This window comes from Bombina bombina, chromosome 4 (genome assembly GCF_027579735.1).
Source record: "Bombina bombina isolate aBomBom1 chromosome 4, aBomBom1.pri, whole genome shotgun sequence".
In the NCBI taxonomy this organism is placed as follows: Eukaryota; Metazoa; Chordata; class Amphibia; order Anura; family Bombinatoridae; genus Bombina; species Bombina bombina.
Window position 1 is genome coordinate 277,087,687 of NC_069502.1, and position 26,779 is coordinate 277,114,465.

Consider the following 26,779-nt stretch of genomic DNA (forward strand, 5'->3'; position numbering starts at 1 on the left):
TCTCCCCCCCCTCTCTTTTGCGGTCTCTCTCCCCCCTCTCTTTTGCTCTCTCTCTCCCCCCTCTCTTTTGCTCTCTCTCTCCCCCCTCTCTTTTGCTCTCTCTCTCCCCCTCTCTTTTGCTCTCTCTCTCCCCCCTCTCTTTTGCTCTCTCTCCCCCCTCTCCCCCACTCTTTTGCGCTGTCTCTCTCTCCTTTTTTTTGCTCTCTCTCTCCACCATCCCCCTCAGCACAATGTTATCTCTATGACACACATGAACTAGCAATGTCTAACTGTGAAAAACTTTCAAAATGCTCTGAGCTAAGAGGCGGTTTTCAACAGTTTTGAAATCAGTTTAAGCCTACTCTAGGTTTAGCTTTTCAAAAATACCACCAAGGGAACAAAGCAAATGTAATGATAAAAGTCAATTGAAAAGTTGTTTAATTTTGACTAGACTGTCCCTTTAAAGTAAAAGATCAAGCCATGACAATGAAACATGGGAGCGTGGCCTAAGCAGCCTGCTCAATTGCTATAGTTCAGGTGACCAATTACACAGTTTTCCCCTAAATCAGATCTCTTTTTTTTTGGTGATAAAATGTTGGTTTTCAATCCACATGACTTTGGCTTCAATATAATTATTTCAAAATGACCAGTAAATACAGTAGATTTGCATAATCAAGAAATGCATGATAAAAATACAATGCTAGCACTTAGTATGAAATTCAAATGAGTAGTAGATCTTTTTCTGACAATTTATTTCCACTCCCCCCTGTATCATGTGACAGCCATCAGCCAATCACAAATGCATATACGTATATTCCGTGAAGTCTTGCACATGCTCAGTAGCAGCTGGGGACTCAAAAAGTGTAAATATAAAAAGACTGTGCAGATTTTGTTAATGGAAGTAAATTGGAAAGTTGTTTAAAATTGCATGTTCTATCTAATTCATGAAAGTTTAATTTTGGACTTGAGTGTCTCTTTAACCCCTTAATGACCGGACCATTTTTCAATTTTCTTACCCTTAATGACAATGGCTATTTTTACATTTCTGCGGTGTTTGTGTTTAGCTGTAATTTTCCTCTTACTCATTTACTGTACCCACACATATTATATACCGTTTTTCTCGCCATTAAATGGAATTTCTAAAGATACCATTATTTTCATTATGTCTTATAATTTACTACAAAAAAAATAATAAAATATGAGGAAAAAATGGAAAAAAACACACTTTTTCTAACTTTGACCCCCAAAATCTGTTACACATCTACAATCACCAAAAAAACACCCATGCTAAATAGTTTCTAAATTTTGTCCTGAGTTTAGAAATACCCAATGTTTACATGTTCTTAGCTTTTTTTGCAAGTTATAGGGCCATAAATACAAGTAGCACTTCGCTATTTCCAAACCACTTTTTTTCAAAATTAGCGCTAGTTACATTGGAACTCTGATATCTGTCAGGAATACCTGAATATCCCTTGACATGTATATATTTTTTGTTAGAAGACAACCCAAAGTATTGATCTAGGCACATTTTGGTATATTTTATGCCACCATTTCACCGCCAAATGCGAGCAAATAAAATTTTTTTTTTACATTTTTCACAATTTTAGGTTTCTCACTGAAATTATTTACAAACAGCTTGTGCTATTATGGCACAAATTGTTGTAAAAGCTTCTTTGGGATCCCCTTTGTTCAGAAATAGCAGACTTATATGGCTTTGGCATTGCTTTTTGGTAATTAGAAGGCCGCTAAATGCTGCTGCGCACCACACGTAAATTATGCCCAGCAGTGAAGGGGTTAATTAGGTAGGTTGTAGGGAGCTTGCAGGGTTAATTTTAGCTTTAGGGTAGAGATCAGCCTCCCACCTGACACATCCCACCCCCTGATCCCTCCCAAACAGCTCTCTTCCCTCCCCCACCCCACAAATGTCCCCTCCATCTTAAGTACTGGCAGAAAGTCTGCCAGTACTAAATAAAAGGAGTTTTTTTTTTTTTTTATAAAAAAAATAAAATATTTTAGCTGTGTTGGACTCATGCCTTAGCCCCAACCTCCATGATCCCCCCCCCAGCTCTCTAACCCTCTCCCCTATCTAATTGCGGCCATCTTGGGTACTGGCAGCTGTCTGCCAGTACCCAAATTTTTTCCTCTTTTGGAATTTTTTATGTTTTCTGTAGTGTAGTAGCCCACCACAATACCCCTATCCCCCTCCCCCTCCCAGATCCTTTTATATTATTTTTTTTTTAAATCTTTTTCCCCCCCTCTTCCCTCCTCATTGGTGTCAGTGGCCAGCTAATGCATGCGCACGCGCGCCCCCCCGCACGCTCCCGGCACCCGGCGTGCACATTGCACTTCTAGGAACCGGATGCCGGGTAGCAATCGGCCGCCCACCCGCCTCCCTGTTACGTTCCCACCCACCAACGAACCGGCACCATCGCTACCGGTGCAGAGAGGGTCACAGAGTGGCTCTCTCTGCATCGGAGTCTTCTAAAAAGGTATTGCAGGATGCCTCCATATGGAGGCATCACTGCAATACCCTGAGAGCTGCTGGAAGCGATTGCGATCGCTTCCAGCACTCTGTTAGACAACTGACGTACCAGGTACGTCCATTGTCATTAACTGCTTGTTAATGCATGACGTACCTGGTACGTCAGTTGTCATTAAGGGGTTAATGGAACCTAAAACTCAAATAATTCAGCATAAAGGGGTCTACAAGGATAGTTTTGTTGCTTTGCTGACAACCCAAACCGTTCTGCCCTGCGAATACGTAAACAGAATTTAGAAGAAGTAAATCTTAATGGACAAGCTTCAGTTACGCTTTCCAAATGCTGAATATTGCAATTCATAAAAAGCTTATTTGTATTGCTAACTCAAACCTCTCAAGAGACAGTGCTGAAGACTGCATTCTTAGAAACGTGAATTCACCCTTCTTTGGCAATTAGTGTTTATGAGATCTGCCGAGCAAACAACAATAAAAGAATTCTAGCTTTCTGTTGGTCCCAGTGATACTGAAATTGCTGCCAGGCATTTTCAACTCTCATTCAAGCATATATAATAGATAAATCTATACCAGCTGAATTTGGTGAGTGTCTCTGATAAGGGATTTGCAGACACCTTTTTTTTTCAACCAAATGCACACAGACAATGTAACAAAGAAAGGTTGAGAAATCCCATTAAAATAAAGATTCTGTAGCAACAAAAGCAAGATTGTATTTATTGCTATAATTCTTCCTGCTCACAGTGACAGCAGATTGAGCAATTTATTACTGATGGGATATTATTTTAATGAATACTTGGGGAGATATCTAGCTTTAAAAGCTTTTATACTTATACAATGTCACTACTTCATACATCAGTTCAGCAAACCTATATAAATAAAATAGTGCAAGAATCAAGTAAAACAAATGAAACATGGAAGCCAAAAGTTAAAGGGCCAGTATACACCAATTTTCATATAACTACATGTAATAGACATTACTATAAAGAATAATATGCACAGATACTGATCTAAAAATCCAATATAAAACCTTTTAAAAACTTATTTAGAAGCTACCAGTTTAGCACTGTTGATGGGGTTAGGCTGGGACACCCACTGAAATGGGCTGGAAAGAGCAGACCGCCCCCCCCCCCCCCCATATTAAGAGACCTTTTACACAAACAGGAGCAAGCTTGAGTACGTAGACAACAGTCTATTTCTAAAACTTTGGGGTTGGTTAGGAGTCTGAAAATCAGCACAATGTTATTTAAAAATAAGCAAAGCTATACATTAAAAAAACAAACACACAAAACCCTGTATGGGCTATATAAATGGATCATCTACAAAACATTTATGCAAAGAAAAATCTAGTGTACAATGTCCCTTTAACACTGAACTATCTTCCCAAAAGAAGTCACCTGACGTGTAAATAAAAAGTAAACTGCTAAAATTTAAAGGGACAATCAAGTGCAAAATAAACTTTCATTATTCAAATAGGGCATGTAATTTTAAACAACTTTGCCATTTACTTTTAATCACCAATTTTGTTTTGTTCTGTTGGTATTCTTAGTTGAAAGCTAAACCTAGGTAGGCTCATATGCTAATTTCGACCTTGAAGGCCGTCACTTATCGGAGTGTATTTTGACAGTTTTTCACCATTAGAGGACATTAGAGTTCATGTGTGTCATATAGATAACATTGAGCTCACGCACGTGAACTTACCTAGGAGTCAGCACTAATTGGCTAAAATGCAAGTCTGTCAAAAGAACTGAAAAAAGGGGGCAGTTTGCAGAGGCTTAGATACAAGGTAATTACAGAGGTAAAACGTGTATTCATTTTATAACTGTGTTGGTTATGCAAAACTGGGGAATTGGTATTAAAGGGGTTTTACTATCTTTTTAAACAACAAAAATTCTGGTGTAGACTGTCCCTTTAAGAAAAACATGCTGTCTAAAGCAAGGATGTTATTTAACAGCTGGACTCATTCCTAAATCTCCATTGAGTTTTCACCAGTTTGGTGGAATAAGCAATAATCAAACAGCAGGATTTCATTTTGGGGGATTTATTACAGATATATAACCAGTTTTTCAATGCTTTTTCTACTATCCTTATGTCAAATGGAGCATCATTCTTATGAAAAAGAATCAGTGTCTCTTATATAAACACAATGCTTTGAATACACTTTGGTTATGTGACAATTATTCCTGGTTATTTTTGAGTCAGGTCAAAATGAGCGCTTTATAGTGTTTTCACTCCCACACTAAACTGCAGGTACCGCCGTTTATTGTGACAAAGAAAGAAAATATTACATTGTTTGGAAATGGGATTTCGGCTTTAAAGAACAAACAGCAACTGCAACTGAGTATTATATTTTATTCTTAAAGGGACATAATACTCATATGCTAAATCACTTGAAACTGATGCAGTATAACTGTAAAAAGCTGACAGGAAAATATCACCTGAGCATCTCTATATAAAAAAGGAAGATATTTTACCTCACAATTTCCTCAGCTCAGCAGAGTAAGTTCTGTGTAAAAAGTTATACTCGGCTGCTCCCAGATGCAGGTAAAAAAAAATAAAAAATAAAAAATGAAGAAATGAACAGCAGCCAATCAGCATCAGCAGTGCTGAGGTCATGAACTCTTTTACTGTGATCTCATGAGATTTAACTTAACTCTCATGAGATTTCATAGTAAGCTGAATAGGGAAATAATATGAGAGTGCACAATGCTCACCCCCTAAGCTGTCCCAGGACAGACATACTAATATGCTGCTTAGAAATCCTTTACAATGGGAGGTGGCTACTGAGAAACTTTTGAGGTAAAATATATTTCTTTTTTACATAGAGATGTTCAGGAGATATTTTCTAGTCAGCTTTTTACAGCTATGCTGCATCACTTTCAAGTGTTTAAACATTTGGGTATTATGGCCCTTTAAAGGACCCGTAAATATAGTAGATTTGCATAATCAACAAATGCATGATAAAAAGACAAAAATCCAACAGCACTTAGTCTGAACTTGAAATGAGTAGTAGATTTGTTTCTGACAATTTTCAAAGTCATGTCTATTTCTACTCCTCGTGTATCATGTGACAGCCATCAGCCAATCACAAATGCATACACGTTTATTCTGTGAATTCTTGCACATGCTCAGTAGGAGCTGGTGACAGTGTTAGAAGTAAAAAAAACTGCACATTTATTTAATGGAAGTAAATTGGAAAGTTGTTTAAAATTGCTGCTCTATCTGAATCATGAAAGTTTAATTTTGACTTGAGTGTCTCTTTGATATACTATTGCCGAGTTTCTTGCTATTTATGTTGTGATCCCACATAAATCAGCTTGTAACCTAACACATTCATTACAATCTGATAGGGCTTTCCATCTCCCTTAGACCAGGCTAGACTCTCAAAAACTCCAATATCACATCAAGCTGTAGTATGATGTCCCTCATAGATTTCTAAATAGAGAAATGTTACTGTATCTAAGTCATGTTATATTTTTCAGTATGAAGGAGAGGCAAATGCTCCTGTGAGATTAGCATTTGAGAATTTACTAATTTATCATAAATAACACAATTTGTACAACCGTATGAAAGATCATTTAAAACCTAAAAAAAAACCACACAAAGGGCTCGATTTATCAAGTGTCGGTGGACAGGGGCGTACATATTTGCCCCTGTTCGGCGTAGCTGGCCTCTGGTGGGCAGAATTTCATTGGCGGAATTCAGCATTGCACAAGAGCGCTATTTTGCACTCTTGTGCAACGCCATCCCCTGCCCGCGCACAGCCAATCACACGCGGGCAGGAGCTGTCAATCAGATTGAAATTCTCCACCTAAAAGGCGGAGGAGTTGGGGAAGCAGCGATCTGATAAATACGGACTGCAGATTCTCTTGTTCTCTGGAGCTGTGGAAATATGTTCTAGGAGTGATGAATCACGCTTCACTATCTGGCAGTCTGATGGAAGAATGCTATCTACCAGAATGCACAGTGCTTACTGTAAAGTTTGGTGGAGGAGGGATAATGGTCTTGGGCTTTTTTCCATGATTTGGGCTGTGTCCATTGAAGGCTCATCTTAACGCTAAGGGATACAAATACATTTTAGACAATTAGGTGCTTCAAACTTTGTTGAAACAGTTTATGGAAGCACTACGACCCTGTGCACAAAGTGAGGTCCATGAAGACAAGTTTGGTGTGGAGGAACTCAAGTGGCCTGCAGAGAACTCTGACCAGAGGCCCATTACACACCCAAATCTTGTGGAAAGCCTTCCTAGAAGAGTAGTGACTGCTATAGCTGCAAAGGGGGGACGACCCCATATTAATGCCCATTATTTTGGAATGGGGTGTTTGACAAGTTCATATAGGTGTGAAGGTTAGGGGTCTACATACTTTTGGCCATATATGCAGTCCTTGACAAATATGTTCAAAAATTAGGAGCCAGTAAGAATATTAAGGAGCCAGGCATATTTTTAGGAACCAGACAGTTGGATTTGTATATAGATATATGGAGAATACACCAAAAAGTTAGGAGCCAGGGGTAAAATTCTAGGAGCCAGTGACTCCCAGGCTCCTGAGTTTGTCGAGCCCTGATATAGTGTACATAACTGTTGAAACCAATAGGAAATGCAAGTTGTATATAATTTGATTCGAAGTTCATTGGCTAATAGGCCAATACTCACAGCTCTATCAGAGGACAATTATACATCTTCTCAAACATGAAAAAAAACAACTAGTTTTGTTCAGTATATGAACGTCCGATATTCAAAAACAGAAAAAAAAACCTGTAAAACATTTAAAATCCAGTTTACTAGATGTAACAAAAAATGACCAAAGCGATATTTTATACCTAACTCTCCACTAGAGCCTTTATGGTTGTGCTTCTGTAATATTTTAACCCATCTTTCAGTTATAGCTACCTATACTTTCAGTGCACAATGTATGGTATCTAAACCCTTAATTTGACATTTCATTTCACCTTACCATAAAAAGGGAAGTGCATAGCATAACTTTAAATCATAAATAAAATAACAATCGAAATAGTTTAAGCCAATTCTTCAGGGGTGGTAAATCACAAAATGAACTCTCTGTGATGTCATGAAACTAAATATTAATAAAATCCATGTGCTGACACCATAGAATGTGAGAGAAATATACAATCAAGTTCTCATCAATAATTGTATCCCTGACAAAAATATGCAGTTGCAAAGATACAGCCAAAACACTTCTGTAATTTACAATTAGAAGCTCTGGATTCCTGCCATGCCACTAGTTTACCACTAAATATATATATATTTAATACACACAGCAATGAATATAACAACTTGGATACTTTGCTTTGTTACAATCCTGAGAGCTGGAGTCATCACAAAAAAGTGGAACTTTCCATGCAGCAGCTTTCAAGAATTTTGTTTACTGGCATAAGAGGCAAAGCTAAAACCAAAAGAGGCCAGCAAACCCAGCATCTGACTGGGCGCAGCCAACTTGTGTGCAATCAGTAGGTGTCAGAATTGCTGGTGCCAACTCCATGTAGGCTTGCTTAGTCTTTCCCACCTGTGTCCTTTGTATGCTGACAGTGTATACTGAACAGACAGAATGCTGTACTCTGTGAATAAGATTAAGAAATACTTTCTTGAAAACCAATGGATATTTTGTATATTTTGATACTACAACCCGGCAATTATCATAGATACTCATAATTTGCATTAAAGAGACAGTAGTTTGAAGCTCAACCGACGAATTTGCACTTGAAACATATAAAAGCCCTGTAAATAATAATCCTGTTTAATCATTATGTTAAAGGGACACTGAACCCAATTTTTTTCTTTCGTGATTCAGATACAGCATGCAATTTTAAGCAAATTTCTAATTTACTCTTATTATCAAATTTTCTTCATTCTCTTGGTATCTTTATTTGAAATGCAAGAATGTAAGTTTAGATGCCGGCCCATTTTTGGTGAATAACCTGGGCTATTCTTGCTGATTGGTGGATAAATTCATCCACCAATAAAAAAGTGCTCTCTAGAGTTCTGAAACAAAAAAGAAGCGTAGATGCCTTCTTTTTCAAATAAAGATAGCAAGTGGTCGAAGAATAATTGATAATAGGAGTAAATTAGAAAGTTGCTTAAAATTGCATGCTCTATCTGAATAATGAAAGAATATTTTTTGGTTCAGTGTTCCTTTAAATTTACCAGTGAATTTGTGGTATAGCAAGACCCCATCCTCCCCCTGGCTGCTGCTGTTTTTATTTTTTTATTTTTTTTTATTTCAGCCAATCAGAAAGTAACTTTTGAAGTAATAGGTGTTTACACCATGTGCTCACTGTGCTGCTGCACATGCATAGTATGTTGCATTACAATGTTATCAGTGAATCGCAATACGCGAGGAAGCTATGTAAAATCTATTGGAGTGAGCAGCTGTCTTCTGGTTGGCTGAGTTGCTTGCTCCTGGTTATAAATTAAAAATATGTTTTGTATTTTTTATAAAAGTTTACTATTCCTTTAAAAGTATAAACATAATTTTTGTTATTTGTTTCACATAAAAGAGATTTCCCCCCCCATTTTTTTTAAACAGATGTTTTTGGTCTGAATAAGCCTATTTTTTTTTCTTCTGATTCATGGAGACTATATTAGCAGTCAAGAAAGGCTTCACAAACCTATCCCACAAATAGTAGCATATAACAGGAAATGATTGTTATAAAATCTTTAAATTTAGACTCTCGAAGAGGGATCCCATAGAAGAGTATGTGTAAATACAGGGGAAAAAAAGTTAAAAAGAAAGAGCTATAGGGTCGCAAGTCCTAAAATGACATGTTCTAAAATTAGTATGTCATTTTTCCACTATTATGGATCTTTAAATTGTGTGTGTGTATGTATGTATGTATATATTATATCATTAATATACTGTATATTATAGTTCTTTAAATTGTGTGTGTGTATAGATTTATATATATATATACACACACACACTGTATATATTCATTTATATTATATAATTAATATATATATATATATATATATATACACACACACACACTGTATATATTCATTTATATTATATAATTTATATATATATATATATATATATATATATATATATATATATATATATATATATATATATATATATATATATATATATATATTATGGATATTTAAAATTGACATATCAGGGACTATTGTATCCCCTTCATCAGAATTGATAAAGGGGATACAATGAAATGGATGCAATAGTCCCCTAAAACGCCAAAACATTTTGACGCTATTGATACCTAAACTTCCTCTGGGTGCAGCTTGATAGATTTGAAAGACCCTAAAAGTATATTTCACAATTTGAAGAGCTTTGTGCATACATGCGACTCTTATGTCGTACACAATTAAAGGGACATTGTGCAATAGTTTTTCTATTTATGTATAGGACATCCATGCACTGCAATCTTAAACGTGTTACATTTACATGGATTTGTAAAGCAAAAGAAACTCAAGGACACACCCCTTAACAGACTGTGGATGAACATAAATTATCTTGGACCATGATCTAAGCAATGACTGTACAGAATGTTGCAGGGTCTGTTAATTTCACCATACTAAATGATAGAGGCATTCCAGCCTTTCTTTAAGGAGTGGAATAAGCACCATTTTTAGAAGTATTTTACACCAAACTCTAGCATTATAAATGAGCATATAAAGCCATGCTATTTTCATTTTATGGGGGATTGAATTTTTAATTAAATTTCCCTTTCAATACACATGCCATTTTTACAAACATCCCCAGAAAAAAAGATGGCAATTATCATTTACTACTCTATATATATATTTAAATACATATACTATTGAGCAGATCCTAGAAATATTTCTTTGACTTGTTTGCTTATAATTTTTTAAACACCCCTCTCAAGTCTTGCAGCATGTACTTTATAAAAATAAAACATTATGATGCTAATATTTATCTTGACATACCTAATATTTTTAGAATATCGTGACAGGATTTAAGTAGCTTAAAGGGACATAAAACAAGTTGGGATAGAGACAAAATAATATATGTACTTTAATTACTTTACCTGCAAATTTATACTGCAGTGCCTCGTCATTAACCCTTTCTTTTTAATTTCTGAATTGTAGAGCTCTAACTCCCCCATACATTTCCTTTTATGGCTGTAGCTATAGCCACCTTTGTTTTAGTAAAATGCAGAAGTGAATAGGGATTATCTGCTGGAGCATACCTAGTAGCTGTGAACTCAGTTGAAATACAATGCCTCTGTCTAAACACTGATAAGGGGGGTGGAGTTAGCTGCTCCAGACAGCACAGCTTTGTAACTAAATTTCCTTATTTTTGAAAATTATTTTAAAATACTTGCCAGCAATTTTTAAACAATATTTTTATGCAAACTATTTTTACTTAATTAGCCCTTTTAGGATATGCACACATCTCAACTTGTTTTATGGCACTTTAAAACAAAAATTATGCATCAAAGTCAAAATGTCATGAGAGATAAATTACCCTAGAAGTCTTGGAAATTTGGTATGAACAAAAATACTAAGCAATTTATTATGACACACTTTTTAAAATAAAAGAAGTAATAATTAAAAGTACTTACGATCAAGTCCATTGATGTATCGCATTGTAATTTCACAGTGACCCCATACAGCACTGACAATAGGATAAAGTTTTTTCCCTTTAAGTCCTCTGAAAGCAACACCTAAGTATTGGCCATCTACTATGAAGCTAAGTGTCCCCTCATCCATGTCTAGCACCACCAGCAAAGAGTCTGGGAGTACAAATGATTCATCAGGTTCTAGAAAGGCTGGATATGTTACCCCAGGTTGGTTTTTACAGTTGTGATACAGTTTGTTGCGTCCCAGGTCCCAGCCCCAAGACTCACTATTGCTTCCCACTAATGAGGTGTATCCTACAGAATGTAAAGGAGAATCTACAGTTGCCACCCCTACAACAGCATGTGTTCCTCTCTGCCTTGTGGGCCAATGGATCTGCCAAACATGAAGGCCTCTTGTGTAGCCAATTTTTCCACGGATACAGTCTGTGCTTTGTGCAACCGGGTGTCGATGGAACGTTAGCCTGTCATCCTCTTTCACAAAGATATTCAATGACCGATCCTCATTGTTCCAGCCATGTTTGCATTGAACATCCAAGGTGGCCATTGGCATATCCAGCAGCATATCTAACCGAGCGGGTTTGCAAAAGTCAGGACCCCTCAGTTCTCTTTTAACTGGCCTGTATGGGGGATCCCGTACATCCACAGATTTTATGCTCCCCGAGATCTTCTGACCCATTTCTCAGCTCTGGGTTCACAACTGGGAAGGGATAGGGGAGAGGGACAATGTTCTTTTGTTACCCTCTGTTACCTCATTAAAATACTTGATCTGTAAACCAACCACTTCTGAAAGCAATAGAATCCTGGAAGACGTTCAGCATAGAAGCTTGTCAACTACACTTGTAAATGGATGTTCCTGCAAGAAAGAAAATATCTTTTAACCCAGGAGCAGGAGAGATAAAAAAATCATTTAAACACGTAAATATACATCATCAAACCTCAGCCTTGAGGAACAGCCTTGAAGAGTCTCAAAAACGCACGTTCTTAAACATTAGTTATCTTATAATAGTATACGTTGCTACTAATTACTCATTGTGACAAGCTTCTCTCTTGTACAGTAACCACAGCTAAAGAGAAACATTTTAAAATTATTTCCTAATATGTTTAAACAAAATACCCAAAAAAGTTATATTTTTAGTGAACTTTCATGAGAAAATATTTATAGATGGAAAAAAAATAAATTATAAACTGCTAATAAAATGATTAAGTTATTTTAAAAATGATACCATAACAAAATGTGCAGTTTATAAGAAAACGTTTTACTCATGTCTTTGTTAATCCTTTCCCATTAAGATTACCAAATGTATTAAAAAAAAAAAAAAAGGAAGAATAAATTCTATTCATTATAAATGAAAACGTACTCAGATCCCATTTGCAGTCAATAAGGCATTATCTAAGGCTGTTTAATATGCATTTTAATGTGAGTTTCCAGACTGAATGGAAGACTCACTCACTGCCAGGAAAGGAATGCACTCACTGTGCCCACTCATTCTACTTGACACCGTAAACTCATTCACCCACCTAGATTCATCTCGGATTATCCAGAGCTCAGACTTATCTGGGGCTTTTCCATATATAACAAGATCTTTCACATTTAAAGGCCTAAAACCAAATTGCATCTAATTCTTTGTCATCAGCTGCAGCTGAGAGTTTTATGCACCCTGTACAGACTCTTAGTAACTGAAGCACTAACCAGAAAACAAAATGTGCCTAAAATTGTACAGAGCTCACAGTGTACAACACAGACAATAACTTCCTCTGATTCACAATGGGATGCAGACATTCGCTGCTTCCCTTCCCTCTACATCAGTCTAGCCAAAACCTCGCCTTTGGATAAAAGAGCATTACTTGCATTCTTGTAATAAACCGTTTGAAATAGTCATTTACAGTCATTGTTTCCTACTATTTTGTTTCATTTTTTCCCCCATTTGTATAACCTGTGCACAATATCTCTTGTTTTTTCTCCCTCTTGGAGTAAAGTGGTAAAAGGAAGCGGCAAATAAAGAGTTAATCTGTGAGTTCAATCTATTTTGCTATTTTCTGCCCAGGCTGTTCAGTGTTAGGCATCGCTAAGTAATAAATGTAATAAATCTTCAGTTTTACATAAAAGACCTACTTAAAGGGACATGAAACAGTATTCATGATTCAGATAGAGCATACATTTTTAAACAACTTTCCTAGTTACTTCTATTATCAATTTTGTTTCATTCTCTTGGTATCCTTTGTTGAAGGAGTATCAATGCAGTACTGGGAGCTAGCGGAACACATCGGTAAGCCAATGACAAGAAGCATTTATGTACAGCCACCAATCAGCAGCTAGTTTATAGCTCCTGGGCTTCCTAGGTATGATTTTCAACAAAGGATACCAAGTGAACTAAGCATGTAAGATAATAAAAGTTGTTTAAAATTGTATGCTTAATGTAGGAAAAAACATTGGGTTTCATGTCCCTTACGCTTTGTATACATGTATGTGTGAGTATATATGTGTATATGTAGATATGTGTGTATATTTACACCCTTACAGTAGTTAAAGGGGACAGACAACATAGATAATATTGTTCAGTTATTGTGCAGGATGAGTATCTGGCAGTTGACAGTTGGCTATTTGTCCCCCAAAAGAACCACCATTCCCCCTTGATAGCCAGACAACAAACAAAGGGTTGTTTCACTAATCAGCCACATTGCTGGCGACATTGCTTTTATTTTAAAGTATTGCTCTCCTGCTCAGGATGAAGGCATCGGAGGTGAATTCAAATATGGAAAACTTTATGTAAACCATGGGTTTCCTTTGGAGAAACACAACCTTTGAACAAACTAGGGTTGCATCGATACCATTTTTTTATGACCGAGTACAAGTACCGATACTTGTTTTCAAATACTCGCCGATACCAATTACCGATACTTTTTTTTTAATGTCATGTGACAGTTTGCCAAGCACAATACAGACTAATTATTTAAGATTCCTTCTTTATAATTATAAAGGACTGTAATTTAAAAGACATTATGAAATAATAAAACAGTTTTATTTGTCACAAAGCTCACTGAACATGTTTATAAATAAAAAATATTACAATAAAATATTAAATTTAAAGGGGTGATGCAATTGGGTTGTAGAGCTGTTATATAACATCAATCTGACATTTGTATGGAGGTTTGACTCTAAGCTGAACAGTCTTTCACTTTCCACCATACTGCATGGGGCAGAAAGATATTTTTGGGCCATTTTAGCCAGAGCTGGAAATTTGTTTATTAACTGCCCAGTACTTCAGGGGTTTGTCTGAACGAGGTACAGTGATCTCTCCTACAATAATACAAATAACAGCAATTTGTATTGGCAGAACAGTAGTAAGCAATTTTTTTTAGTTTAGTCTCCACTCCAGTTTAAAATGAAATGGGAACATGCAGTTTGAAAAAACGCCACAAAATAGCTATGGGTAGGAAGTGCAGGTATCGGTTTAAGTATCGTTGCATTTGCACGAGTACAAGTACTCATGCAAATACTTGGTATCGGTACTGATACCGATACTAGTGCAACCCTAGAACAAACTATAAAACTTTTCTCCTAAATGGTTATAACAGTACATGTGGATCAGTGACGTGCAGTAATAGGAGGCAGGGGAGGCAGTGCCGCCCCTGTCCAATGAGGGGAAAAAATGTTTTCAAATAATATTTTTTTTTTTAAAAAAAAGTGTTTTTTCATCTTATTAATTTATTGGTCACGCCCACCCTCGCCCCAAGGGTACCCCCCCCACCCCCGATGGTGATTACTCATTAATGTAGTTACTATGCGGTGTGCGCTTGCGCTGAAAATTCAACATCCATTGTTGCGCAATTAGGAGGCAGTGAGCCGGTCCGCTGCCCTCCATTAATTGCGCAACAATGGATCTAAATAACTGTCTGCTGCTCACTACAGAGCTGCGCCACCCGCTGGTGACTTACCGGGCTGTCACACAAGCTCCATTGGAGGCGGTTATCAATACCGCCTCCATGATGAGCTACATCACATGAGCCAATCAGGAGTTCAGCAGCACTGTGGGGAGGCGTGCCTGCTGGGCTGCTGATTGACAGGTGTGGGACTGGGTCATGACGTAGCGCCGATACATCAGACTGGCGGGAAGACCCGGTGCTGCAGCTGCCGCAGCCTAGCTAACTAACTAACTATGGGCCTTGTGTTGTGGCTGTCTGTGGAGGAGGGCTGCCCTGGAGGACAGGACTGTGCTGCCTGGAGCCTGGAGGAGACTCAGAGGACTGAGGAGGAGGATGATGGTGGACGGAGGAGCGGAGCCAGTGCCACGTGGGTGCCTGTGAGACAGTCAGTGTGACACTGACGACCTGACCGGATTCTTTCTCAGGTAAGTTCATAAAATGTGGCAGGGGCAGCGGCGGCGCTATTATAGGGGGACCGGTGGAGCAGCTGTCACTCATGTGATACCGGGCTGGCCGCACTAACAGTTATTTTCTTCCTGCAGCATGGGACATATTTTGCAGGTGGTGTTAAATGCCTAGTATTGAGACACTGCAAATCTGCTATGATTGATTGTGCCAGGAAGCCTCAGAATGGGGTGTGAGTGAGCCTGTAACTCCAGCCATTCTGCACTAAACACATATTGCACTGTTACATATGGCAGACTGGCAGGTATGCAGTAGGGCAAAATGCAGAAAGAACCTGGTTATGTGTTTTCTGCATCTGCTTTCAAATGAAATAAATTGTGATGTGTGTTGGGGGGGGGGGTAGCAGCACAGCAGGTATAAAAATGCATTTCAGTGGGAATTTAACTTAAATTAACAGCACTAAATAATGTAAGTTAAATTCCCACTGAAATGCATTTTTATACATGCTGTGCTGCTACCCCCCCCCGCCCAACACACATCACAATTTATTTCATTTGAAAACAAATGCAGAAAACACATAACCAGGTTCTTTCTGCATTTTGCCCTACTGCATCCTTGCCAGTCTGCCATATGTAACAACAAATGCAACAGTATATGTGGTAAGGTTTAGTGCAGAATAGCTGGAGTTACAGCACAGGCTTTTATTTGCTGGTCATTCCATAACCACAAGAAAGGGAACCTCCAGCTTATAATGCCTCTGATGCTATCACTAACTCAAGCATCAAAGAAAAAGTAACCCAGGTTTGCTTTTCACCCTCACACTTTTTTTTAACATTCTGTGTGTGCTATTATTTCTTGCAATATGGCAGCAATTTCAGTATCACTGTAAAAAAAAGCACATTACAGTAGAGCAGTTATAGTAGAACAGACAAGTAAGCAGTTTATTGGAGTACTATGTTTCCAAAGCTTTACCTAATCTGCTCTACCTCTAAACACCTATTGTAAATAGCACATCAGAAACTGGAATGTTCCCAGGAAAATACTAGGGACAGTTTATAAGTATGAATAAAGTGTTTCAACATTTTACTTCTGAGCCTATATTCAGCCCTTTGCTGATGCATTTTTTATACTTAATTACCAAGTCCATACCTCAGGGCAGATGTTTACTTCCAGGACAATTGTACTAACAGATAGGAAGCCATTATACTGGGATTGTCCTAGCAAAATAGGGACAGTTGAGAAGTATGAGAAAGTGGCTCATATGATAAAAAACCCTACATTTTAACACTTTTACTTCTGAGCCTTGGCTGACAGTTTTTGAACTCTATGCAAAATTAATTTCATTTTTATGTATTGAGGCCTAATCCATTAGATGATTTGTGCAAAGTGAGTTTAAGATCATTTAGATTTATAAGATAACCTAACTATTACATACTTTTTGAGTGGCTTCTCACTGTGCAGGTAGTTGTAGTACTTAATAAATTGCTTTTTTTATCAGTAAATAGTCTCTAATTGTAGATACATATTGCTTTATTAGAAAAAATATAAAAAAAGTGTGAGGGTGAAAAGCAATGCTGGGTTACTTGATCTTTGATGCTGGTGCCCCTATAGCACACAGAATCTCAAAGATGATCTCATAAATGCACAGGGAGGGACTGGGTAATGGGTATATTTAATTACTATTCTCAATCTCTTCTCTAAACAGTGTCAGTGATGATGACCATATAAGTTACAATTGAGGTCTGTCAGTCATATGAAAGCTATCATTTTGTTAGAAAAACCTGAATTATTTTACAGTCCATGTACACACCCCTAGAAAATACTCCTGAAAGTTTATTTACTTTTATATGGCCAATTAGGAACATTTATAAATGAGCCACAGCACATATCAGCCAATCACAGTACAGCATGTATAATGCTAGGGGGGATGAAAATGGCAATATTATATATTATGGGAGAGTGTGTGTGAGGGAGAGTGCCTGTGTGTTTTTGTGTAAGTAAGTGAACTGTGAGGCAGTGAGTTTGTGTGTGTGAGAGAGTATGTCTATGTGAGAGAAAGGGTGGGGGAGAGTGTGTGTTTTGGAGTGTGACAGAGAATGTGTGTTTGAGGGAGTGTTTTTCTTTCTTTCAGTTATTCCATTCATTTTGCTCCATGTTGCATAAGACTATAGACCCTATACACCTTTTTCATGTCTCTTTTTAATGGTAAAATAGTGCTGCCATATGTTATAAATGGCATACAATTTCAAACGTTTCAACTTACTTCTATTAACATTTTGCTTCATTCTTTTGGTATCCTTTATTAAAGGAGCAGCAATGCATTGTGGGGAGCTATCGGAAAACAATGGTAAGACATAGGCTGAAGGTGTATATGTGCAGCCACCAATCAGCAGCTAGTTCCCCAGCTCTTGAGCCTACCTAGGTATGCTTTAAAATAAAGGATACTAAGAGAACAAAGCAAATTAGATAATAGAAGTAAATTGGAAAGTTGTTTAAAATTGCATGGTCTATCTAAATTCTAGAGTGTTTCTCAGGCGTATCATGGCCAGTGCCTCACCAGCCTCTGACCTCACCGCACGTCACTGATGTGGATATGCAATGGTTAATGCCAACATTTTTCTTTCCGGAATCATTTAGAGCATTTGATTTTAAACAACTTTTCAATTTACCATACTTCAATTATTAAATTTGCTTCATTCTATTGGTATCTTTTGTTGTTGGAGCAGCTATGCACTACTGGAAGTTAGCATAATACATCTGGCGAACTAATAAAAAGAGGCATTTATGTGCAGCCACCAATCATCAGCTAGCTCCCAGTAATGTATTTCTACTCCCTAAGCTTACCTAGGTATGCTTCTCATCTAAGGATGCCAAGAAATTTAAGCAAAATAGGTAATAGACATAAATTGGAAAGTTGTTTAAAATCATATGCTCTGTCTGAATCATGAAAATAGAATGTTGGGTTTTATGACCCATTAAGGCATTTTAGTTTCACTTCACTTTTTTTTTTGTTAATTAAGTTCTAAATATTCTCATATTTACTTAGAAAGGAGGAGAGTGGGTTGCACATTGATAAGGGTCTGAGAAACCTGGTTGCTAGGGCCTCAGAAGCATCTTAAATTGCTGTAGCACTTGGATACATGGGCCTGACATTGCATCACATTTTATAGTGACATAGGAATGCAGCGATTATAACGGCTGTGTTTGCATTCTGCAGTAGCTTAAAGGGACAACGTACTTACATTCTGAAAAACTGTATTGAATTAGCAATGCAATAAAATGATCAAATGCACAGAACACAAAAAATACAGATTATAATAAAAAAATGATCTAACTCAAACTTCCCTGTTAAAGCGTGCCCACCTGATTTTGCTGGGACTCCCTTTGAAAAAGGGCAGCGTGAACATGTAGAGTGCACACCCCCAGCAGATAAAATATGCAAATGAGCTGTCCGTAACAACCTATTCCTCCGTAACAGCACTTTTCATAGATTGTACAGCAGCACAACAGAAGCTGTCTCTCTATTACTATCTCACAGCACTTTCATCTTATATCTCTTCTGCAACTGCTGTCCTGTGTATTGTAGTGCAGGTTGTTTATTGGCAAGATAGACTACCAGCTCTAGCAGAAGAGATCTAAGGCAGGGCTTGACAAAGCCAGGGAGCCATTGGCTCCTAAAATTTTATTCCTGGGTGCGGGGTGCACTCTACATGCTTGAACAGCCCTTTGTGATTGACAACGAGAGAGCAGCCATTGATTACCAGGTACTATAGGCTAGATTATGAGTGGTGAGCTAACTCTAGTGTGCAAGCGATATGGGGAATTTCTCGGATTTTTGCATGAAGGGAATAGCGTGTGTATTATGAGTTGAAACTAAATGTGTTCGCTTGAGCACAAATCGAACATAACGCGCGTTACGTGAGACAAAAAAAGTGCTCAAAACACATAAAAAATACATTTATCAGTACAGTTACATGCATGTCTTTTTAATGCATTTTTTAAAATAATTTTTATCAGACAGTATTAATATAAGGGCTCAAAGATATGAGGTCTCAATTGTTAGAAAAAAAAGTCAGACAAAGGGCTTTAACACAGAGATACAAACATATATTTAGATATGTGTGTGTTTATATATATATATATATATATATATATATATATATATATATATATATATATATATATATATATATATATATAGGTGTGTGTGTTTGTATGTGTGTGTTTGTATGTGTGTGTACATATACACAAATACATAGCTGAAAACATGAAAAATCATATTTATGTTTAATAAAGTATTTAACTATGTATTTACAGTAAATATTTCTCATTCCAATGTTCTTCACATATAAATATATATATATATGCATACACACACACCTATATATATATATATATATATATATATATATATATATATATATATATATATATATATATATATATATATATATATATATATATATATATATATATATATATATATATATATATATATATAAATTAGTGATTGAATGTGTTGGGCTACCTGCTACAAATATTCTCTAAAGGGATATAAAATATCTATGAAAGTGCAAGGATATGATATTTCTCTAGGTGATAGGGTCCCCATTAGTGAGTGGAGAAAAAGTTAGCATTAAGAAAGAGTGGAGAAAAAAAAGAAAGAGTGAACAGATATGAGAGAGGAGAGAGAAAGAATGGAAAAAAAAAAGATATGAGGGTCAGGCTCGCTGGAAACAGAAGTTATGAAGCGGTGGTCTAAAGACACTATTTCTGCTGCAAATACCTCTGCCAATACATCCAAGCATTCTGCTAGCCTTACTCGCTGCATTACTACATTGTTTATTATATTTGAAATCATCTGAAATAATAATTCCCAAGTCCTGTTCCTCATCTGTAACAGTCAGTAAAGTGTCATTGAGTCTGTAATTAACTTTTGGATTTTTTTCCCTAAATGCATCATTTTACACTGTGCTGTGTTAAACTTTAGATCCCAGTCATTTGTCCAATACTATAATTGTTGTACATCACTTCTCATTTTGTCTACCCCCAATGAAACATCTACTCTATTACAAATGTTTGTATCATCTGTAAACAGACATACTTTCCCCTGTAGCACTTTAACATATTTATCAGAGATATCAGCAAACAATGGTGGGGATATTCGAAATTCCACTTTTTACTTTCAACTCATAATACAGAAGCTACCCGATGTGCGCAAAGAGCCTTAGTCTAGCGAAGTTAACGAGTGAGCAAAATAGCACACCAATCGTAAAATTGCCCATAATATATGGGCTATAACTTGCCCATGTTGTCCCGGTGTCCCCATGGCAACTAGGAAGCGCAACCAATACAGAGGGAGGGGGCAATTGCCCTGTTGCCCACCCGGATCCACCACTGCTGTGCATAAGCTTTTAAACCGCTATGCACAGCTTTCAGACGAGCGATGTCATCATCATGAGATCTCCACACTTGCCTAGAGCCAAACAAACAAAAAGGAACAAGTAGGACGCTGTAAAACAGAATTTATGCTTACCTGATAAATTACTTTCTCCAACGGTGTGTCCGGTCCACGGCGTCATCCTTACTTGTGGGAATATCTCTTCCCCAACAGGAAATGGCAAAGAGTCCCAGCAAAAGCTGTCCATATAGTCCCTCCTAGGCTCCGCCCACCCCAGTCATTCGACCGACGGACAGGAGGAAAAAACAGGAGAAACTATAGGGTGCCATGGTGACTGTAGTTAGAGAAATTAATTAATCAAATCTGATTAAAAAACCAGAGCGGGCCGTGGACCGGACATACCGTTGGAGAAAGTAATTTATCAGGTAAGCATAAATTCTGTTTTCTCCAACATTGGTGTGTCCGGTCCACGGCGTCATCCTTACTTGTGGGAACCAATACCAAAGCTTTAGGACACGGATGAAGGGAGGGAGCAAATCAGGTTACCTAAACAGAAGGCACCACGGCTTGCAAAACCTTTCTCCCAAAAATACCCTCCGAGGAAGCAAAAGTATCAAATTTGTAAAATTTGGCAAAAGTGTGCAGGGAAGACCAAGTCGCTGCCTTACATATCTGATCAACAGAAGCCTCGTTCTTGAAGGCCCATGTGGAAGCCACAGCCCTAGTAGAGTGAGCCGTGATTCTTTCAGGAGGCTGCCGTCCGGCAGTCTCGTAAGCCAATCGGATGATGCTTTTAAGCCAAAAGGAAAGAGGTAGAAGTCGCTTTTTGACCTCTCCTTTTACCAGAATAGACGACAAACAGAGAAGATGTTTGTCTGAACACTTTTGTAGCTTCTAAATAGAATTTTAGAGCACGGACTACATCTAAATTGTGTAACAAACGTTCCTTCTTTGAAACTGGATTCGGACACAAAGAAGGTACAACTATCTCCTGGTTAATATTTTTGTTGGAAACAACCTTTGGAAGAAAACCAGGCTTAGTACGCAAAACAACCTTATCTGAATGGAACACCAGATAGGGCGGAGTACACTGCAGAGCAGATAACTCAGAAACTCAGAAACTCTTCTAGCAGAAGAAATAGCAACCAAAAACAAAACTTTCCAAGATAACAACTTAATATCTATGGAATGTAAAGGTTCAAACGGAACCCCTTGGAGAACTGAAAGAACTAGATTTAGACTCCAGGGAGGAGTCAAAGGTCTGTAAACAGGCTTGATCCTAACCAGAGCCTGAACAAATGCTTGAACATCTGGCACAGCTGCCAGTCGTTTGTGTAACAAGACAGATAAAGCAGAAATCTGTCCCTTTAGAGAACTCGCTGATAATCCCTTATCCAAACCTTCCTGAAGAAAGGAAAGGATCCTAGGAATTTTGATCTTACTCCATGAGAATCCCTTGGATTCACACCAACAGATATATCTTTTCCATATCTTATGGTAAATTTTTCTAGTTACAGGTTTTCTGGCTTGTACCAGAGTATCTATTACAGAATCTGAAAACCCACGCTTAGATAAAATCAAGCGTTCAATTTCCAAGCCGTCAGCTGGAGGGAAACTAGATTTGGATGTTCGAATGGACCTTGTACTAGAAGATCCTGTCTCAACGGTAGCTTCCATGGTGGAGCCGATGACATATTCACCAGGTCTGCATACCAAGTCCTGCGTGGCCACGCAGGAGCTATCAAGATCACCGAGGACCTCTCCTGCTTGATCCTGGCTACCAGCCTGGGAATGAGAGGAAACGGTGGAAACACATAAGCTAGGTTGAAGGTCCAAGGCGCTACTAATGCATCCACTAAAGTCGCCTTGGGATCCCTGGATCTGGACCCGTAGCAAGGAACCTTGAAGTTCTGACGAGACGCCATCAGATCCATGTCTGGAATGCCCCATAATTGAGTCAACTGGGCAAATATCTCCGGGTGGAGTTCCCACTCCCCCGGATGGAATGTCTGACGACTCAGATAATCCGCCTCCCAGTTTTCCACTCCTGGGATGTGGATCGCAGATAGGTGGCAGGAGTGATCCTCTGCCCATTTTATGATTTTGGTCACTTCTCTCATCGCCAGGGAACTCCTTGTTCCCCCCTGATGGTTGATGTAAGCAACAGTCGTCATGTTGTCTGATTGGAATCTTATGAATCTGGCCTTTGCTAGTTGAGGCCAAGCCCTGAGAGTATTGAATATCGCTCTCAGTTCCAGAATGTTTATCGGGAGAAGAGACTCTTCCCGAGACCATAGCCCCTGAGCTTTCAGGGAGTTCCAGACCGCGCCCCAGCCCACTAGACTGGCGTCGGTCGTGACGATGACCCACTCTGGTCTGCGGAAGCTCATTCCCTGGGACAGGTGGTCCAGGGTTAGCCACCAACGGAGTGAGTCTCTGGTCTTCTGATCTACTTGAATCACTGGAGACAAGTCTGTATAGTCCCCATTCCACTGTTTCAGCATGCACAGTTGTAATGGTCTTAGATGAATTCGCGCAAAAGGAACTATGTCCATTGCTGCAACCATCAATCCTACCACTTCCATGCACTGAGCTACGGAAGGACGAGGAATAGAATGAAGAACTTGACAAGTGTGTAGAAGTTTTGACTTTCTGACTTCTGTCAGGAAAATCCTCATTTCTAAAGAATCTATTATTGTTCCCAAGAAAGGAACTCTTGTCGACGGAGACAGGGAACTTTTTTCTATGTTCACCTTCCATCCGTGAGATCTGAGAAAGGCCAGAACGATGTCTGTGTGAGCCTTTGCCTTTGAAAGAGACGACGCTTGTATTAGAATGTCGTCCAAGTAAGGTACTACTGCAATGCCCCTTGGTCTTAGAACCGCTAGAAGGGACCCGAGTACCTTTGTGAAAATCCTTGGAGCAGTGGCTAATCCGAATGGGAGGGCCACAAACTGGTAATGTTTGTCCAGAAAGGCGAACCTTAGGAACTGATGATGATCCTTGTGGATAGGAATATGTAGATACGCATCCTTTAGATCCACGGTAGTCATAAATTGACCTTCCTGGATTGTAGGTAGAATCGTTCGAATGGTTTCCATTTTGAACGATGGAACCCTGAGAAATTTGTTTAGGATCTTTAAATCCAGAATTGGCCTGAAAGTTCCCTCTTTTTTTGGGAACTACAAACAGATTTGAGTAAAATCCCATCCCCTGTTCCGCCTTTGGAACTGGGTGTATCACTCCCATTTTTAACAGGTCTTTTACACAATGTAAGAATGCCCTGTCTCTTTATTTGGTTTGAGGATAAGTGAGACATGTGGAACCTTCCCCTTGGGGGTAGTTCCTTGAATTCCAGAAGATAACCCTGAGAGACTATTTCTAGTGCCCAGGGATCCTGAACATCTCTTGCCCAAGCCTGAGCGAAGAGAGAGAGTCTGCCCCCTACTAGATCCGGTCCCGGATCGGGGGCTACTCCTTCATGCTGTTTTGTTAGTAGCAGCAGGCTTCTTGGCCTGCTTACCCTTGTTCCAGCCTTGCATCGGTTTCCAGGCTGGCTTGGTTTGTGAAGCATTACCCTCTTGTTTAGAGGATGCGGAATTAGAGGCCGGTCCATTCCTGAAATTGCGAAAGGAACGAAAATTAGACTTATTCTTGGCTTTGAAAGGCCTATCTTGTGGGAGGGCGTGGCCATTTCCCCCAGTGATGTCTGAGATAATCTCTTTCAATTCTGGCCCAAAGAGAGTTTTACCCTTGAAGGGGATATTAAGCAATTTTGTCTTGGAAGATACATCCGCTGACCAAGACTTTACAATTGCAAACCCTGAATTTTTCGACGCTAATCTAGCTAATTGCAAAGCGGCATCTAAAATAAAAGAATTAGCCAACTTGAGTGCGTGAACTCTGTCCATAACCTCCTCATACGGAGTTTCTCTACTGAGCGACTTTTCTAGTTCCTCGAACCAGAACCACGCTGCTGTAGTGACAGGAACAATGCACGAAATGGGTTGCAGGAGGTAACCTTGCTGTACAAAAATCTTTTTAAGCAAACCCTCCAATTTTTTATCCATAGGATCTTTGAAAGCACAATTATCCTCGATAGGGATAGTAGTACGCTTGTTTAGAGTAGAGACTGCCCCCTCGACCTTAGGGACTGTCTGCCATAAGTCCTTTCTGGGGTCGACCATAGGAAATAATTTCTTAAATATAGGAGGGGGGACAAAAGGTATGCCGGGCTTCTCCCACTCCTTATTCACTATGTCCGCCACCCGCTTGGGTATAGGAAAAGCGTCGGGGTGCACCGGAACCTCTAGGAACTTGTCCATCTTGCATAATTTTTCTGGAATGACCAGGTTGTCACAATCATCCAGAGTAGATAACACCTCCTTAAGCAGTGCGCGGAGATGCTCTAATTTAAATTTAAATGTTACAACATCAGGTTCAGCCTGTTGAGAAATTTTTCCTGAATCTGAAATTTCCCCATCTGACAAAACCTCCCTCATGGCCCCTTCAGATTGGTGTGAGGGTATGACAGAGCAATTATCATCAGCGCCCTCTTGCTCTTCAGTGTTTAAAACAGAGCAATCGCGCTTTCTCTGATATGCGGGCATTTTGGATAAAATATTTGCTATGGAGTTATCCATTACTGCCGTCAATTGTTGCATAGTAATAAGCATTGGCGCGCTAGAAGTACTAGGGGCCTCCTGCGTGGGCAAAACTGGTGTAGACACAGAAGGAGATGATGTAGAACTATGTCTACTCCCTTCATCTGATGAATCATCTTGGGCAACTTTACTATCAGTGGCAGTACTGTCCTTACTTTGTTTGGACGCTATGGCACAATTATCACACAATTTTGAAGGGGGGGACACATTGATCTTCAAACATATAGAACATAGCTTATCTGAAGGTGCAGACATGTTAAACAGGCTTAAACTTGTCAATAAAGTACAAAAACCGTTTTAAAACAAAACCGTTACTGTCTCTTTAAATTTTAAACAGTGCACACTTTATTACTGAATATGTGAAAAAGTATGAAGGAATTGTTCAAAATTTACCAAATTGTCACCACAGTGTCTTAAAGCATTAAAAGTATTGCACACCAATTTTCAGAGCATTAACCCTTAAAATAAAGAAACCGGAGCCTGTTACAGTTTTAACCCCTCTACAGTCCCAGCTACAGCCTTTGCTGCGACTTTACCAAGCCCAGGGGGGAATATGATACCAAATGAAGACTTCTAGGAACTTTTCCAACCACTTTCAGATCCACACACATGCATCTGCATGTCTTGCTCCCAAAAGTAACTGCGCAGTAATGGCGCGAAAATGAGGCTCAGCCTACAACTGGGAAGGCCCTTCCTGACTGGAAAGGTGTCTAACTCAGTGCCTGACGTTAAAAAACGTTCCCCAAGCTTATAAGTGTGAATTTCAAACATAAACATGTATAAAATGCTCAAATAAATCAATTGATTTTGCCCATAAAAGTGTCTACCAGTTTTACAGCCCATATTAAGCCCTTTATTCTGTTTGAGACTAAGAAAAATGGCTTACCGGTCCCCATGAGGGGAAAATGACAGCCTTCCAGCATTACACAGTCATGTTAGAAATATGGCTAGTCATACATTAAGCAGAAAAGTCTGCTAACTGTTTCCCCCAACTGAAGTTACTTCATCTCAACAGTCCTATGTGGAAACAGCAAACGATTTTAGTTACTGCTGCTAAAATCATCTTCCTCTCACAAACAGAACTCTTCATCTTTTTCTGTTTCAGAGTAAATAGTACATACCAGCACTATTTTAAAATAACAAACTCTTGATAGTAGAATAAAAAACTACAACTAAACACCACATACTCTTAACCATCTCCGTGGAGATGTTGCCTGTGCAACGGCAAAGAGAATGACTGGGGTGGGCGGAGCCTAGGAGGGACTATATGGATAGCTTTTGCTGGGACTCTTTGCCATTTCCTGTTGGGGAAGAGATATTCCCACAAG

General features: G+C 38.6%; 1 protein-coding gene across 1 annotated transcript in view; it reads right to left on the reverse strand.

Moving 5' to 3' along the window:
* Positions 1-26,779, reverse strand: part of SPSB4 (splA/ryanodine receptor domain and SOCS box containing 4) — a 189,949-nt gene that overhangs the window by 102,826 nt on the left and 60,344 nt on the right. The window contains exon 2 of the mRNA XM_053709977.1: positions 11,040-11,910. Coding sequence (XP_053565952.1) covers positions 11,040-11,733 — 694 coding nt within the window. The 5' untranslated portion in view covers positions 11,734-11,910. The remainder of the gene's footprint in view (positions 1-11,039; positions 11,911-26,779) is intronic.